This window comes from Epinephelus lanceolatus, chromosome 6, assembly GCF_041903045.1.
Source record: "Epinephelus lanceolatus isolate andai-2023 chromosome 6, ASM4190304v1, whole genome shotgun sequence".
Lineage (NCBI taxonomy): Eukaryota > Metazoa > Chordata > Actinopteri > Perciformes > Serranidae > Epinephelus > Epinephelus lanceolatus.
Window position 1 is genome coordinate 14,155,650 of NC_135739.1, and position 15,676 is coordinate 14,171,325.

At 39.4% G+C, this 15,676-nt stretch overlaps 2 protein-coding genes across 6 annotated transcripts; both read right to left on the reverse strand.

Moving 5' to 3' along the window:
- Positions 1–1,086: 1,086 nt before the first annotated feature.
- Positions 1,087–11,994, reverse strand: mbd3b (methyl-CpG binding domain protein 3b). 5 transcript variants are annotated; one of them, XM_033621306.2, is made up of 8 exons: positions 11,835–11,936; positions 8,384–8,452; positions 7,592–7,751; positions 5,434–5,571; positions 5,108–5,198; positions 4,646–4,823; positions 3,060–3,212; positions 1,087–2,348 (listed from the first exon to the last, which is right to left on the reverse strand). In XM_033621306.2, the coding sequence occupies exons 1-7, from the start codon at positions 11,846–11,848 to the stop codon at positions 3,065–3,067; spliced, it is 798 nt and encodes a 265-aa protein (XP_033477197.1). In that variant the 5' UTR covers positions 11,849–11,936; the 3' UTR covers positions 1,087–2,348; positions 3,060–3,064. The 5 variants fall into 5 exon arrangements, with proteins under 5 accessions (XP_033477197.1, XP_033477198.1, XP_033477199.1 ...); XM_033621307.2 differs by having other exon boundaries at positions 8,384–8,449; positions 11,835–11,900; XM_033621308.2 differs by lacking the exon at positions 8,384–8,452 and having other exon boundaries at positions 11,835–11,994.
- A 170-nt stretch (positions 11,995–12,164) lies between these two features.
- LOC117253698 (cytochrome b-c1 complex subunit 10-like) lies at positions 12,165–15,207 on the reverse strand. The gene is made up of 3 exons (XM_033621310.2): positions 15,070–15,207; positions 13,453–13,592; positions 12,165–12,505 (listed from the first exon to the last, which is right to left on the reverse strand). The coding sequence occupies exons 1-2, from the start codon at positions 15,129–15,131 to the stop codon at positions 13,472–13,474; spliced, it is 183 nt and encodes a 60-aa protein (XP_033477201.1). The 5' UTR covers positions 15,132–15,207; the 3' UTR covers positions 12,165–12,505; positions 13,453–13,471.
- Between the last annotated feature and the right edge of the window lie 469 nt (positions 15,208–15,676).

A 15,676-nucleotide genomic window follows, 5' to 3' on the forward strand; every position in this document is an offset into this window, starting at 1 on the left:
TGGGAGGACGCAGTGATTGGATGGAGGGGTTTCTCCATTTAAATGTGCAGAGTGTGAAGTATTAAAGTGAAGTAAAGTGACAACCCCTGACTAGGGGACATATGTTGTTTTCAATGCATAACAATAATACTAAAAGACAACTGATGAACTGTACAATTAAGCCAAATAGTGAGGGCAATAAATGCAGAGTGTCTATGTAAGAGGAGCAATTTGGATGAAAAAGCAGATAATTTCCTGTGAATATTGCATAAATGAGTTTCCCTGATATTTGTACATTTGTTTATACAATTCTGTTTTTTTTTAAACAATGATATACTGTAAAACTTCAATTAATAGCCCAGGCTACTAATTGCTTAAATCATTGATATCAGCTGGCCTATATTTGGGACAGGACTTTAATTCCTTTCACACAAAACTGTTGCTCAGCAAAGATCAGGAAATACAATCAAATTGTTTATTTAACTCAGCATGAATATAAATTGTATAAAAATTAGGCTTCAGATAACATATGAATTAGGAATAATTCTTTTTATCTAGCTCTGACAGAGCCCATCTGAGTTATGTCACCCAGCATACCGACACATCACCAATTTATCCTGTTCAAACAATACTCACAACTTGGATTACTTTTTATTAAAAAGTAGATTCTTCTGATCTAAGGATCCTTGCAGACTAAAGGAATATAAATAACTTACAGGGTAGTTGAGGAATAGACACATAATTTGAGGTAGCCAACAACCTGGTTTTATACATCTAGACCTTCTATTCAAAAAAATGAACTGCGCCCTTTTATCATGAATTATCGAAATTTTAAAATAATTTAATTTTCTTCAATAAATTGAAATAAATTAAATGCTAAAACATCGGTCCATTGAAAATTGTCTATACAAGTTTTCTTAAGCCCCTTAAAATCAAGAGGGTCTCACAACCCCCCTTGAAGCTTTAGAGACCCCTCATGGGGGTCAGGACCCCCAGGTTGGGAACCAGTCATAAGGAGGTCAAATTCATCTTCACACAGGTTTAACCAGCCTTACAGCGTATTTTCTTTACTTTTAAAAGAAAAAAAAGACACACTGGCAACAAACGTAATGACATACGGACTCATTTAATAAGTAATACAATCAAATTCATTTCAGCAATCAGCCTGCTGACATTGAGAAGGGATCTTAAATGATTTCAGCTGGATACATTATTCACCAAAAAACCTCGACAGACAGGGATAAAAATAAAATACAAAATCATTACTCCTCAGATGATAAATGACATTAAAACTAGTCTTAACCGTAATTTGCCGTGTCGTCAGTTTTGTGCGTGGGTTTACATGGAGGCAGCATGTGTGTGGTAACATTGACACATTAAACCGTGACAGAAACAAAGCCCGGACAGCCATGTTTCACAACGTCAGTAAGCACCTATAACGATGAAGAGTTAAAAACAGTTATCATTGTACAATAGAAAGAGGTTTCAAGTCATTTCTTTCCCATTGTGCCCCATCACGTGTACTTTCTCCTTGTGGTTAGTTGTACAACAACAGAGCCGATATAATCGCTCACGGTAAAACACCAAGCAGATGTCTGTTACAGCGAGAACGACCCTCGTCAAAATGACACGTCTCCTCTTTGGTTAATACTGAACATGACTCACGGGATGACACAGCCGTCATGAAGTACAATATTTCCTTGAAATCACAACAATAAAAACTTGACTCTGTTCACTCCGATGAACGTATATACAAGGGATTAAAACTACAGCTTCTGCATTCATAACATCCGCACTGTGGCCGATTTAAATTAGCTCAACTTGGTTCACATCTCGACTGGTGAGGCATGCCAACAATACAAAACATTCATTTCCAATCTGCCCGTGACAAACCAAAAATAAAAAGCACCCAGGTCGACGTTTTGCTGACATAAAATGTTTGGATTTGACATGATTGTCACAAAAATACAAACCCATTCAAAGCCTTTCAGTAAAAAAACGCTCAAACGCTTCTCATCGAACACTGAATTTGACACTGTAGGTAAGTTATTATTAATATTGGAAAGTTCATGGGAATTTTGTAAAAATTTCCTCGTCAAAAATCAATCAAGCTTAGAAACTGAGTAACTTTAATTGCAGTTGAAGTCAAGGAGTCCCATCCAGTGGAGTTAAAGATGAAGTGATGCATTTGAGACTCCAAGTGTTTCGGGGTCAGGTGAAGGGAAGACTTCTTTAGGTTGCACTGGACTGGTGTAAGTCAGGTTACGGTTTAAGTTGGACGCAGATACTCGGGGACAGTTCATCAGGGCGGGACTGTTGTATGGCTCCTACTGTTCATGGTCGTGTGTGTGCAGGTGTCGAACAAAACCCTACAAGAAGAGAGGAGTGGCCATTAGAAGAAACATATTCTCTTGTTTTCTGGATTACCAGGTTGCACCCAGCCTAACATCATCAGACCAAATCACAAATGCCACTTAGTCTGGAACCTCTGGGTTTATTTTCAATTTCCAGAGGATGGCACCAACAGCCGTAAACCAAAATGCCTCTGGACACATTGGATGGACCTACAACCAGTCAGAGCAACGAAACATCTTTCCTGCCCTTAGCTTCATGATCGCCGTAGTGTCCCAGTGCAAGGTTGCGCGAACCAAAATGACGTCATCACATATTTTGCGTAAAGCCTGAAGGCTCTGTGATTCATCAGTCATCATATCAAACCCTCCCCAAAGTAGAGGGACAGATGTGATTGGCCCAACCTATTTGGGGGCAGCTGGACATTTGTTTGAATGGGAGGGCAACCAGACGCATCTGCCAGAACAAACAAAACATGAGCTCACAGATTCGTCTGGTTCCCAGGCTAGGTTGCATTTTATACTGTGTAATAATTCTTGCACAAAGTACAAAACTCATGATATGCTTTTAAACAAGCTGGAAAATACAAGAGACTTTATTTTTTTAAATTGACTTCAACATTAATTCACAGGTTACTTTGTTTTCTGTGTGAGCCACAGGTGGTATAAAAGGTCAAACACTGTTTATTGTCTGTATAGTTTGCTCAGAGGCATTATCCCTTCACCAACCTGTGCTATACGCTCTCCATATCTTCACTGCCGTTGCCTTCCTCCTTCAGAGCCTCTCCGTCATTGGCAGCCTCCTCAACATGGGCCAACATATCAGCCATCAGTGCCTCCTCTAGCCTTTTCCTCACACTGTATACCAGCTCCTCCTGTTTCCTACACACAAACACAACAGGAAGCTGTTACAGTTGGCAGTTACAGCTGCCTATAACAGCCACTGAATCAGCACTGAGCAGATGGTGTGTTTTTACAAAGAGCAGGGTCACTTATTATGGACCCTGGAACTGCTGAACACACTCAACCCCATCAACTTTGGGGAGATCAAGGACGGCAAAGAGTGATGAAGAAATCTTCAAGGTCATTTCAGATTTGGAAGAGATCATTATTGTGCTTTAGCTTATAAAATGGAAGCCAAAATCTCATGAGCTGGTAAATCAGATAGCATATGCCGTTATTCACACTGCCTGAGTGGTCATGTCCTGTTTTTTAACACACTGAAGGAGATCAGAGTAGGGCTGCCCCCCAACTAAGAATTTTCCTAGTTGCCCAATAGTCGTCATTTAGGGCCATTAGTCGTCTAGTCGCCCACATGTTTACGATATTAATGTAATTATTAGATTATATATTTTGGGCGGGGCAACACAATGGTTTGAGTTGAAGGTGTGAGAAAGAATAGTATCAGTAACATTGTTAACACTGTGCTACATTACAGAGAAATACAAAACCGTACTAATGAACCTTCATTAATATAGGCCTATATTTTATCTACAAGTGCACGTCACACACTGAGCGAGCCGCCTGTTAATGACGCTGTGGGCTAATGGGCATGTAGCTACTTCCATGTTTCAGATGATACGTCATGTTTGTAGTCGACCAATGAAGATGAGTTTACATATCACCTAAGGTTCGTCCTTCACCTTCTCAAAATGATCCCACACTTTGAATTTCCTGCCCGACATGTTATTAACTAGCCTGTGGAATAACCACAGGTACCAGCCCTGTTCATTAGTGGCCGTACACATGCCGTGTATTTAACCCCCTGGAATACACAAGGTCAGGCACTGGGTGCAACTGTTGTGCCTTTTTTAAGCAACCTTAACAAGCACCGTATCATAGCTTATCTACCCGAAATCCTGAGTGCAGACTGAATATTTACAGAAGAAGGGAAAGATATCTGTCGACTGTGATTGGTTTGTAACATGACTCCTGTCTGACTGCTGAGCGTGGCCACTTCCTGTGTCTGTCCTTTCAAAATAAAGTTTTGATTTATTTTGACGAGGTGTAGCTCCTAACAGAGTTTGTTTTGGGGTTTTTTCTGCGACTAAGCGACCAATGAAATCTTGCCGACTAATGACCTTTCTGGTCGACTAACATTTGGTCAACTATTTGGGGGCAGCCCTGGGTCAGAATAAGATTTGTAACAGAATTGCTTCACAGACACACATGCTGATAAATTTTGCATAAAGCCAAATGGTCAAAAAAGGTCAAACGAGGAACAGGAACTGCATTTTGGATCTGACTCTTGGATACTGGCTCTATTCAGAGACAAGGTGATCCGTGTGTCTGTGAAGTGTTCTGTGATCGCCCACCTGATGTCCTCATCAGTGACTATGAAGGCCTTGCACAGCGGCTGTGTGGTGTTGAGCCAGACTCCTGGGTTCTTCTCCACGGCTGCAGACAGCTGGCCGGTGATGGGAGCGGCGCTGGTGTGCAGAGCGCTTGCAATAGCTGACAGGAGAGTCTTGTCTGTGCAGCCTGGACCGACACCTAAAGGACCGAAACATTAAAGCTGTAACTCTGCTCAAGATGAGTTACATTTTACAGAAGAATGTGCCAGCTGTGGATTGTAGATGTTAAGATATGGATGGTCTGTATTTATTTATGCACACAGAGGATGAGAGAGCTGGGGCAGAAGCATTTCACTGCACTTGTAAGTTAGGTTAAGTGACAATAAACTTAAACTGGAAATAAAAAAAAATCTGGGGCTGATACTGACATGATATGAAGTGTCATTTCAGAATATAAACTGTCGTTTAACTTGTGTGTATTACCTTGTAGTCCTTTAGGCAGTTCCATTGTTTTGACCAGCTCCTCTGCGATGTCATAAGCATTAAGACCACTGAGTTTCTTCTCCCAAAATAGCTGCAGAGAAAAACAGAGAGTCATTAGCTGCGGGTAGACAGACAGAAACCACACCATTTAAATGAAAGTATGCTGCTGCTTCCAGTACAACAAAAGGGAAATACATTATCAACATATTCAAACTCCAGTCTGGTCTATCCGGTTACAAAGCAGCACATTTGGTTCCAGCGTCAGATAACATGCGTTTCCTGTTTTTGTGGGATGATATTAACGGTAACAGGCAGAGTCTGGTTACCTGTCTGGGCTGGTCAACGGCTTTCTGAGGATCTGTCTTCACTTTGTTGTTTGGGTGGTTGGTAACCTTGGTAACAGGCTGCTTAAAGATGGAGGCTGTCTGTCTGACTGGTAGTGATGTGTTCAAGTCAGGTTTGCCCTGCAAAATATCAAACACAGAGAGAGGTGAGGAGAATGAAAGGAGCAAAGTGATAGACGATGAAGGATTATTCCACAAAACTGTTCACTGATTACACCACACACAAGGATAGGTATCTCATTATTAGAGCTTTCAGAGATGAAAACAAGTCTGGAAGGAGAGAGAAGTAACTTTGCTGTGGCTTCCTTTTCTCAACACACTGCCACCTGCTGTGCCGATGAAACATATCTGTTTAAGTTACTGATGCTCAACATTATCTGCCTTTATATACAATTATTCATTTAACTTCTTAAACCAAACTCATCCGAGACTCTACGTCTAGGATAAAGTGACTGATTATTTTAAAACTGGAACAAGACAGCTTAGTGCTTTAAGGCTGGGTGGTAGAGAAAATCAAACAGCACAATATTTTTGACCAAATACCTCAATATTGATAGTGACAATATTGTAGGATTAACTATTGTTGCTTTCACAAACTATTTCGCTCTAATATTTTTGATAAATTATCACCAGTAATGTGGATATAAGAACTGAGTGAGTTAAGGCAAACAATAGCACAGCAAAGACAGTCTTCTAAGGTCAGAAAATTGCATCACTTTACTGTAAGGCAGACTTTAAAACACCACATTTCAATATCCAAAATCTGAGACAATATCTAGTCTAGTGTGATATCAATGTAATATTGATATTTTGCCCAGTCCTAGTGCTGACTATCTTCATTAAAGGAATACTTCACCCACAAAATTACCATTTGTATATCAATGACTCACCCTGTATTACCTTAAATAGTCATGAACACTTTTCTCACATGCCTCCATGTGAACGAATGGCCAACATCATTGATAAATTGGAGTAAAAGGAGACTGTGTTAAACAACAGCAAAACTATATCAAAACATCTGTTTACAAACGCTCACACAACTCGTACAGTATAAGTCTCATTTATCCAGTTGTATGCTCAGTGTTTCCCAAACACATGCATATTCACTACAACCTTACCGTTTAAAACACTTCAGCTTAAGCAGTCCCAAGCAGCGCAGCTGGGCAGCACATACGTTTGAACTCTGGTCAATGAAATGCATTAGCAGTTCAAATGCAAGCGCTTGCCCAGGCACGCTACTTGTATGCAGAAGTGTTAGAAATACTAAGGTATAAGTGAAAATAAATTTGTTTGGGAAGCACTGAGCATACGCCTGGATAAATGAGACTTGGATTATGGTGTGTGAGAGTTTGTGAACAGATGTTTTGATATGGTTTTGCTATTATTAAATGCAGACGCTGATTACTTCAATTCGTCAAGAATGTTGGCTGATTTTTTATTCTTCTACCCTGTGGAGGCATGCAAAGAAAGCAAAGCATTCTTTACGAATTCAAGGTAACATGGGCGAGTAACTGAAAGGTCATTTTGTGGGTGAGGTATTCATTTAGCCTACTCCTACATTAGTCCCTCTCCAGCTCTGATGTGGATATAATAAGGCATCAGTTGGGCAGTTTTTGTATTATCTAACCCAGTGGTTCCCAACTCGTGCAACCACGGGGTCCAGATTTCTCCTTAGTCATTAGTTCAAGATCCACACAGTTTAATATATATAGCATCATGCTTGTGTTTGGCCATGTCGTCGATCTAGTTTGCTGTCTCTGTTAGTCACTCCCTTTACAGCAGGAGACGGCACTTTAAAATAAAGCTCTGTGCTGGAAACCTGGACCCACTTTTCGATTGTGACCCACCAGTTGGGAACCACTGATCTAACCTCTCACATTGACATATTTACATATTATTCATAGGTCGTCTACATTAATAAAAGTTGCAAGTAGTAGTAATATAAAATGTTGCCTTTTTGTTAAAAAGACAGCAACCAAACACAAATGAGTGATTCTTGTCCGCAATGTTTATGTGAGGGTGCAGCGCTCACCCTGTTGACACCTATATCATAGTGCTCTCATGCAAGACACAGAGTCCAGGCCACCATCATTTGTTTTTGGCGGTCAGTGGTTGGTCATCATGCGCTCGCTATTCTCACCTTGTTTTGGTTGTTGTTATCATAGCGCAGTCTCTGCCGGTTCTTGTTCAGCTTGCTCATCAGCATCTTCCCTGTGCGGAAATCAAAGGAGCTGAGGTCCATCTGGTTACCAAGGTAACGGGCCAGCTGAGGCTTGCTCCGAAACTTCTTCCCAGATGGACTGGTGAGGAGGCAGAGAAATGAGAAACCACTATACTCGCATCATGTCTTACAAAAACAGAAAAGAGAGTATCAAGACTGGGAAAACACAAACAGAGACGACGGCAGGGAAACAAAACTTGACGGGTCAACACTTCAAAACACATTACACACACACACACACACACACACACAGCAGACAGAGAAATTACACACAAGGACCACAACATGCAACAGGTCGAAAGCAAACAGAAGCAGAGCACATTCAAGTGGGCAATGACATTGAAATCACATTACTTTGTGAAATGGATGCAAGTCTCTGATGAACACTACCTGAGCCTGGTTATCTACAACAAGCTGCACACATTGCTGTAACAGTAATAATAATGATAATAAGCAGATATGACTGAGAACATGTTCAACAACAGCCTGAAATTAACCTGTAGGAACACAATGTAAACATGGCAGTACTTGACCAAATGTTTCAGAATGAAAACATTGTAGCTCCACATGTGGAAGCAACAACATCTGAAGCCTGAGCAATGACCAACAGAAGGAACAACTGTGGGTGGATACGTGCTAGTAACTCATGCAAATGTCTCTTACATCACACACCACAGTTAACACCAGTATGAGTGTACAGTTATAGCCTACCACAAACTATACAACCGACCCGCCTCCCCCCTCTCTTGCCTCTGTTCCTCATCTTGCTCTTCTCCTCTGCTAAATGAAAACAAATCTGGCGTTGTTGGTTCACTTCACTGGGAAATAAAGAGTATTAACTGAGATGACACTGGGTTTAATTCATCAAGAGGCCTCGCCAGGCGTGAGCTGCTACCACTAGCCTCACACACTCCTCCTTATCTCCTCACTTGTGAGAGGAGCTGGCCTGGCTGGCCTTGTTACCCGGCTGCACACAGACCCCCCTCCCCTTCACATCCCAAACTTTACACACACACAGCACCGTCCCCCCTTATCACACTCCTATCTGTTTCCATCCGCAAACTCGGTGTCTTGTGCACCTAGCGTTAGAAGTTTTGCAACCCTGGTTTCGTTTAGTACCTAAAATAATAGACATCGCTTTTTCCAGCTGACAAACCCGACTTTCTGGTCACTTCTTCCATTTTCCAGCCCTTGGGGAGAGCAGTGCAATCCCACCTTTTCTTCTCCATTTCCCACGCGAGTAGCCTATAAATCCACTAAAAGTTACTGCGGATAACCAGATTGGATTTTAGGATTTGTTTTTGGATGGCAGGCCTATTGCTTTGTTTCGACCATATTACAACATGCGTCCTCTGTAATGGGATCTCCCTGCTAACAACATCTCATCTCTTTGTCGTCGCGCAGATCGCTCCGCCGCGGACCTCGGCCACATCACTACCTGCCTGTCTCGCCGGGGCACGAGGGCTACATCCGCAAGGAAAACATAGGGCAGCGCGGCGGCGTCAAGGTACGGTGAGGCAGCCAGGAAGAGACAGGAAGTTACTGCAGATTTGTCACGGAATTAAACGCATCAAACGGGTGATAGAAATATATACACGGTTTGAGCCAAAGTCTGACACTAAATCAATTATACTCAGTTTTAAAACTTTAATGTAATGTATGCATGTACATTTCTTTAAACATACCATTTATATTAATACTGTGTAACATTCCTGTGCGATATTTGCCACTAACAATATGTGTGCAATAATATTTATATATTTTTATAGGCTATTTTTTTCAGTAAATACACTACACCCCATGTGTATACAATTATCCTGTGCAAATATTATGGCCATACAGTATCTGTAAGGTGTATATAGAGTACAAAGATTTTATATTATTTTATTCTTATTTTATCTGATTTGTATTTTTGTATTTTATTTATCACTCAGTCACATTTTCCCTTTTGTTTGCGACTACTGAGCTGCTATAACAAGTACATTGCCCCAGGGATTAATAAAATCTTATTTCTATTTTATATTATCTTAAAGAAGATATGATCAAACATTTTTCTACATCCTGTCATTCACTATTAATTTGTGTTTAGTACCTTGCAATTTGACTATAGGCTATTCTATTACTGTTCCTCAGTCTGTCCTGTGTTTTTATGTACTATTTTGATCACAATCTCAATTAAATTTAGCAGATTAATTAAAGATCATGTATAACAAATTGGGCCCAGTAATTAAATGTATAAAATCTGAGAATATTTTGCACCTGAAAAATCACCAGGTGTTTATGGTAACTATCTTAATGCATTTGACTGGAAATTCAATATTGACCATGGGGAAAAATGTTTTGACAAAAATTACCTTTTAGTTTTTTGTGGCGCTTTCAAAAATATGTCACCGTTTTGTCGTCACCAATTGTCTTTCATTTTATATTCCAGCCAGACCATTTTTTCCACTGCTTTACTTTTAAAACCCTGAGGCTTATGACTTCTCCTGAAACATCACTCCTTTTTTTTCATATTTTCTTTTAACTCTCTGGTGTTTATGCAGTTTTATGTCTGTGCAAAAAAATAAAATAACATAAAATGAAATGAAATTAAATTAAATGAACAAAATTATCAGTGAGAGTGCTTCCTGTTTTCATGTCCCTGTGGAACTCACTGCCTCTATTGTAAGCTCTCTTGCTAATTTGAATAGGAAATTAAAGACCTATCTCTTAAATCTGGCTTTTAGTTTTAGGGTGAAGTCATTGGTTTTTTAATGGGTTTTTTTGTTTGTTTGTTTTTGGTTTTTTTTTTTTGGTTGTGTTGTTTCAATTTTGCTATGTTATCTAGGCTACCTAGGCTGCATGTTTGTATGAAAGTTAGGTTAAATTGAGTTTTGTTAAATGATTTTTTGGGCTTTTTTATTGATATAATTTTCTAGTGTTGGAATAATGTATGTATTTTTGTTTATTTATTTAGTTAGTTAGTTTTTGTCTGTGTTGTTTCAATTTTGCTATGTGAAGTAGGCTTAAAATTAATTTTATCCCTGGTGTTAATTCTATTTTATTGAGGGTTTTTTTTAGTCAATGTTTTTAGCTGTTTTTATTGTTATAGTTTTCTAGTCTTGCAAATTTTATTTTTTGTTTAACTATTTATTTATCTACCTATTCTTTGCTTGTGTTTCAGTTTTGCTATGTGACATAGGCTACTAATGCTGCATGTTTGTATGGAAGTTGAGTTAAACTGAGCTGCCATCTTGGATTAAAATATTCTAGCAAGCCTTTAAATTATTTTTGTATACCTGGTTATCTCAAAACTTTGGTTTAGTTAACTTAATCTAACTCACTAGATCATGTGAAGGTAACTGTGAAACACAAACATTTAAACGAACCCTCAACATACGTTTTGACGGTTGGTCTTTTGTTTTGAAAAGCTACACCGGAAGTCTCCCTTTCTTGTCCGTTTACCTTGACGTTGGTCGCTAGCACTACGTTCAATGTTAACCTATGGGAAACATAAATTAGGCTACAGCTACAAATAGACCGTAAATAGTCACCACGCAGAAGCAGTGACAACAGTCATGGCGGCCGCTGAATAATTTAATCTCCCGGCTGTAGTAAGAACACGTCCCTCACTTGTAGCTCGCTCATTAACACAAAATGTGAAAGTTTCATGTCAGCTCGGTGAAATAGGAGAGCCGTTTGACCACGACAATGCCTGCCGTTGTCATTCAGACTCGGAGCCGGCTTTTATGAATGAACAAAGTAGATCTCACCGATAAAACACAGACACCATTTTAAACGCATATCATGCATTTACGGAGGCTTTGTGTGTGTGTGTAACAGCGATGCGGGAGAAATGTGAGCTGCTTTGTAAGGTTGAAATCTATCATGTCGAAATAGCTCCGTGTCGACGCAGCGTCGCGACTCCATGCTTAATTTCACATTAGCTGTAAATATCAGGACAATTAAAGCACATTACAATGATGCTAAATAAAGGAGCGACATCCTAGCTGGAGACCACAGCGGTGCTATTTGCAAATGCGATACACCAGAGTGCATCAGCCTGATCGATGATAAACATACTTTCCAAATATATTATGAGGACGACATATCGCGCATCACACGCTACAATTGCAATTATTAGTTGCTGATGGTTTCGTGAGCCTTCAGATCATGTACTTACTCGTTTTTATCCATCTTGAAGACACTATCTCGTTTTCTCTCTCTCGCTAACGTTATGTTAAATCCCTTCTCCCCTCTCCTCTTTCAGTCCCCTCCCCCTTCGATGGGAGAAATGAAAGACATTATCCACGCAAATTTCGCAGTCTGGCTGATAAAATGAGTTTAATGTCTGGGCACACCTCAGTGTGCATGCAGCCTCATAACACCTCTGTACATATATGATTCATCATGCATTGGGAATTGCATTATCACAGACTTTGCATATACATTGCCTTCAATAATTTTATTTCACATTAAATTTACAGTACAAATAGTCATGACAGTTGGTAAATATCAGGTGGACAAATCCACACTTTTATTTGCCACATGCAACAGAGAATTAGTGCATATCCACAAAATAGATTTCTTTTAAAAAACTTCTCACCAAGCAATCCAAACAAAGCATTTTCATACTTGACATTTTGCAGAATAACCGGACACACTGTTGCAAATTATAGATTTATTCACATTAAATAATACTGGATTAAAAACAGCCTTTTTATACACAGTGCATCTTGTTGTCCAAACTCCTAACAGGCCCTCAGTGACTGATTGTCGAGCCAGGGCATCCTACTTAAGCTTGCGGCAGCGTGTAAGCAATCCACCCATGTGCCCCATTCCCAAGCTCTGGTCCTGTGGGCAGACACACATGCCCCATTTATTAGCAAAATGTACATGAACACATCTGTTTAAAAGTGTAAAAAAAAGCACATGGATGTCTGACAAGATCACATTCAAGTTCAAGGGGGTGATGAAGGGAATTGCAGAAGGTTTGGGGTGGCGATGAGGGTTCAAACTGTGTGTTAACTTTAATAAGGTTTGGAAATATCAAGCCCAATTAAAGCCCATGATACCCAAATGGATCTCATGGGATTCAAGATGAAATACAAGTAACATTATACTGATGATATACTTGATCATTATAGGAAAGTACAAATTGGCAGTACCAAAACTGTTGCCATATTATTGATAATTATGAAGACAGTAAAAATAAATATTAAAGTTAGTCATTTCAATGTTAAGCTCCTAACTCTACACCACAAAAATACACTTAAACAATGAAAATTTAAACACTTAAAACCTGTTGGGTCAGCTCTACCAAATGCATACATTTTAAAACCTTTTATCATAAACAGCTTCCATTTTAAAACTAATCTGATCTATTTGCAGAGCTTTAGATTAGACAGAAGCGTAAAGCCTTTATGTTTACACAGTTGCCACTTAACAAGCTTACACAAGCTACAAGACCTCAACGGCCTTTATTCACAGCCTGCAGTGAACTTGGGTTAGTGATCACAACAGATTCAGTCGCCATGGCCTCAGTGTGGGGTTACCTGTGCAGTAGAGTAGAGTTCTACCAAACTGCCAGGTGTAAGCAACATGGCAACTTTTACCAATACTCAGGAGTGGTTATTTGAATGTTCAGTTCCAACACCTGGCACAGCTGACACCTGTCTGCTTCTTATCACGAGTTAAGGGTGGGGCTAAAGCTAACAAGCAATCCGACTGAACACTGCAAACAAAGTGTGTGGATGCAAGTACAGTTACACACGTGCTGGATATCATCTCAGTACACTCACAATGTAGTTGTGCAGGACTTTACTCATCGTTGTTGAACTTCCCTTTGATGTATGGCACATAGTCCAGAACCAGTCGCCAATCTGTGAAGTGAACAAGCGCCACTCCACCGACTGTTCCCCAGGCAACCATATTTGGCACCCTAGACAGAAGAAAACAATGACACAGTGGAGTGCAATCCACATATCAATGTTATCTTGGGTAGCAACAGCATGCACATTTCCCTACGTATGTACCAACTGACACAGTAATGGCCAAATTCATCTTCTGAAGATCTGTTGAGGGCTTTAAAAAAGTCAATTTCTTTTCATCTTTTGCAGTGGTTGCTACTTTCATACGTTCATTATTATAGTTAATATAATTATAAGTAAGGTTGGAAATTAGCACCAGCAACTAGCCAAATGCTGGTAAAATATGAAAGTGACATTTGAAAGCTACATTTGCTTCACTCATCAGCCAAAAGTCTGTTGAGTGGCAGCCACAGTAGAAGGTGAATTAAAAGGTCAATTTCCAACCCTGATTGTGAGTTATAAGTTTATGATTATTGACAAGAACCAAATAAAGTAGCTCAAACACTGGTTTAAGTTGTTGTGTATGGGCAAAAGTGATTTTTTTGTGGAAACAAAGAGTCGATAATTAGCTAGTTGATAGAGACAAGATGATCATTTATTAGTCTTTGTGTTAATTTATTACCTTTTCAACAATTGTTTACAAATGGTAACAATTATTATTACTATTACTATTAATGACTGTTAAGCATTGGCCATTGGAGTTTTTCCTCTTTGTATTTCCAAGTTAGGGTTGCAGCGATACACCAGTTTCAAGGTATACCATGATATAAAAGTTGACGGATATTATTCCCTGCACATTGGCTTATCTATGTATTACAAAAAATTTAAGTTATTTTCAAGTTTCCATTCATTATTGTGATAAAACCCATCCATTTTCATACCTGAATCATTCTGACTGATAATAATTCTGTATTACCATGATACTGTGAAACCTGAGCTGGTTATCATACCATGAAAATCTCATACCACTGCAACACTATGGCAAGGTCAAGTATAGGGCAGTGGTCTTGGTGTTTCTACAAAATATACAGCTGTCAAGCAAACTATAGTAAGTGACCAACATATCTTTATGCCATTAAAGCACAAGCTGAATTCTGATAATACTATTTTACATTCTTGTATAATTGGGAGATTTATCAGACTAATAAACTGGTAATATTTCATAAAACTGAGATGCCATTATGTTAGCAAAGGAATATGAACAGTTTTGAACTTTGATGTTAAGGGTGTTGAAATCTATTAATTTCAACATAATTTTTGTATAATTAACTAGTAATTAAATCTCCAAAACATTTGACATGATACTCACAAACACAAATATTGTCACAGTCAATGTAATCACTGCTTCTCGCACCTTCCACTGCACTAGCTGTCAGGTAGAAGAATTATGCTAACTAGCCTAGCTAGCAGTCAATAGGAAATGAACGAGCATGCTAAGCTAATGTTAGCATACAAGCCCAGCGGGTCACACAGAAGGACACAGAGGCGCTGACAATATTTTAAACACGACGACAGCTATCAAAAAACTCTGTTGCTGATTCAACTTACCACATCCTTAAAATAGAAATGTACTTGGCACCGACGACTTTACGGAGTATTTTCTCGACCATCCTGACCTTCTTAGAGTTGTAGTTCTTTACTTATCGCAATGTTTTCTCGCTGATGGCTGTAAAGGACCCCGACTGGGCTGCCTTTTCTTATGCCTGATAAAAATATCAGACGGGGCTGCGTGCTGCCGCTGCGGGTCATTTCAGGCCACCATTTCAAAGGTCTCGGTTGTTTTCAACACAGAGCTGTGGCTGCAGCCATGTAGCTATTACTAATATACAAGTCCTGCTTATGTTGGCGTGATGAAATCAACTGGTATTCACTAGTGTAATGTGTTGAAATAAATGTGGTGCCTGTGTTGCCTCCTCACCTCACCTAAATGGGTGCAACACACACAGACTTAGGGTTGTTTTGCAGCTTAAGTAGTCATCATGTATACTTTTGTGGACATGTTGTACCTATTATTGGTTATTTTGTGTCTTTTGGTAGTAGTATGGGTCTCCTTGAGGTGTTTTTGTGTCTTTCTTGGTCATTCTGTGATCATTTTTTGTCTCCTCGTGGTTGTTTTGCCTGTTTTGTAGATTATATGTGAACATTTGCAGTTCAT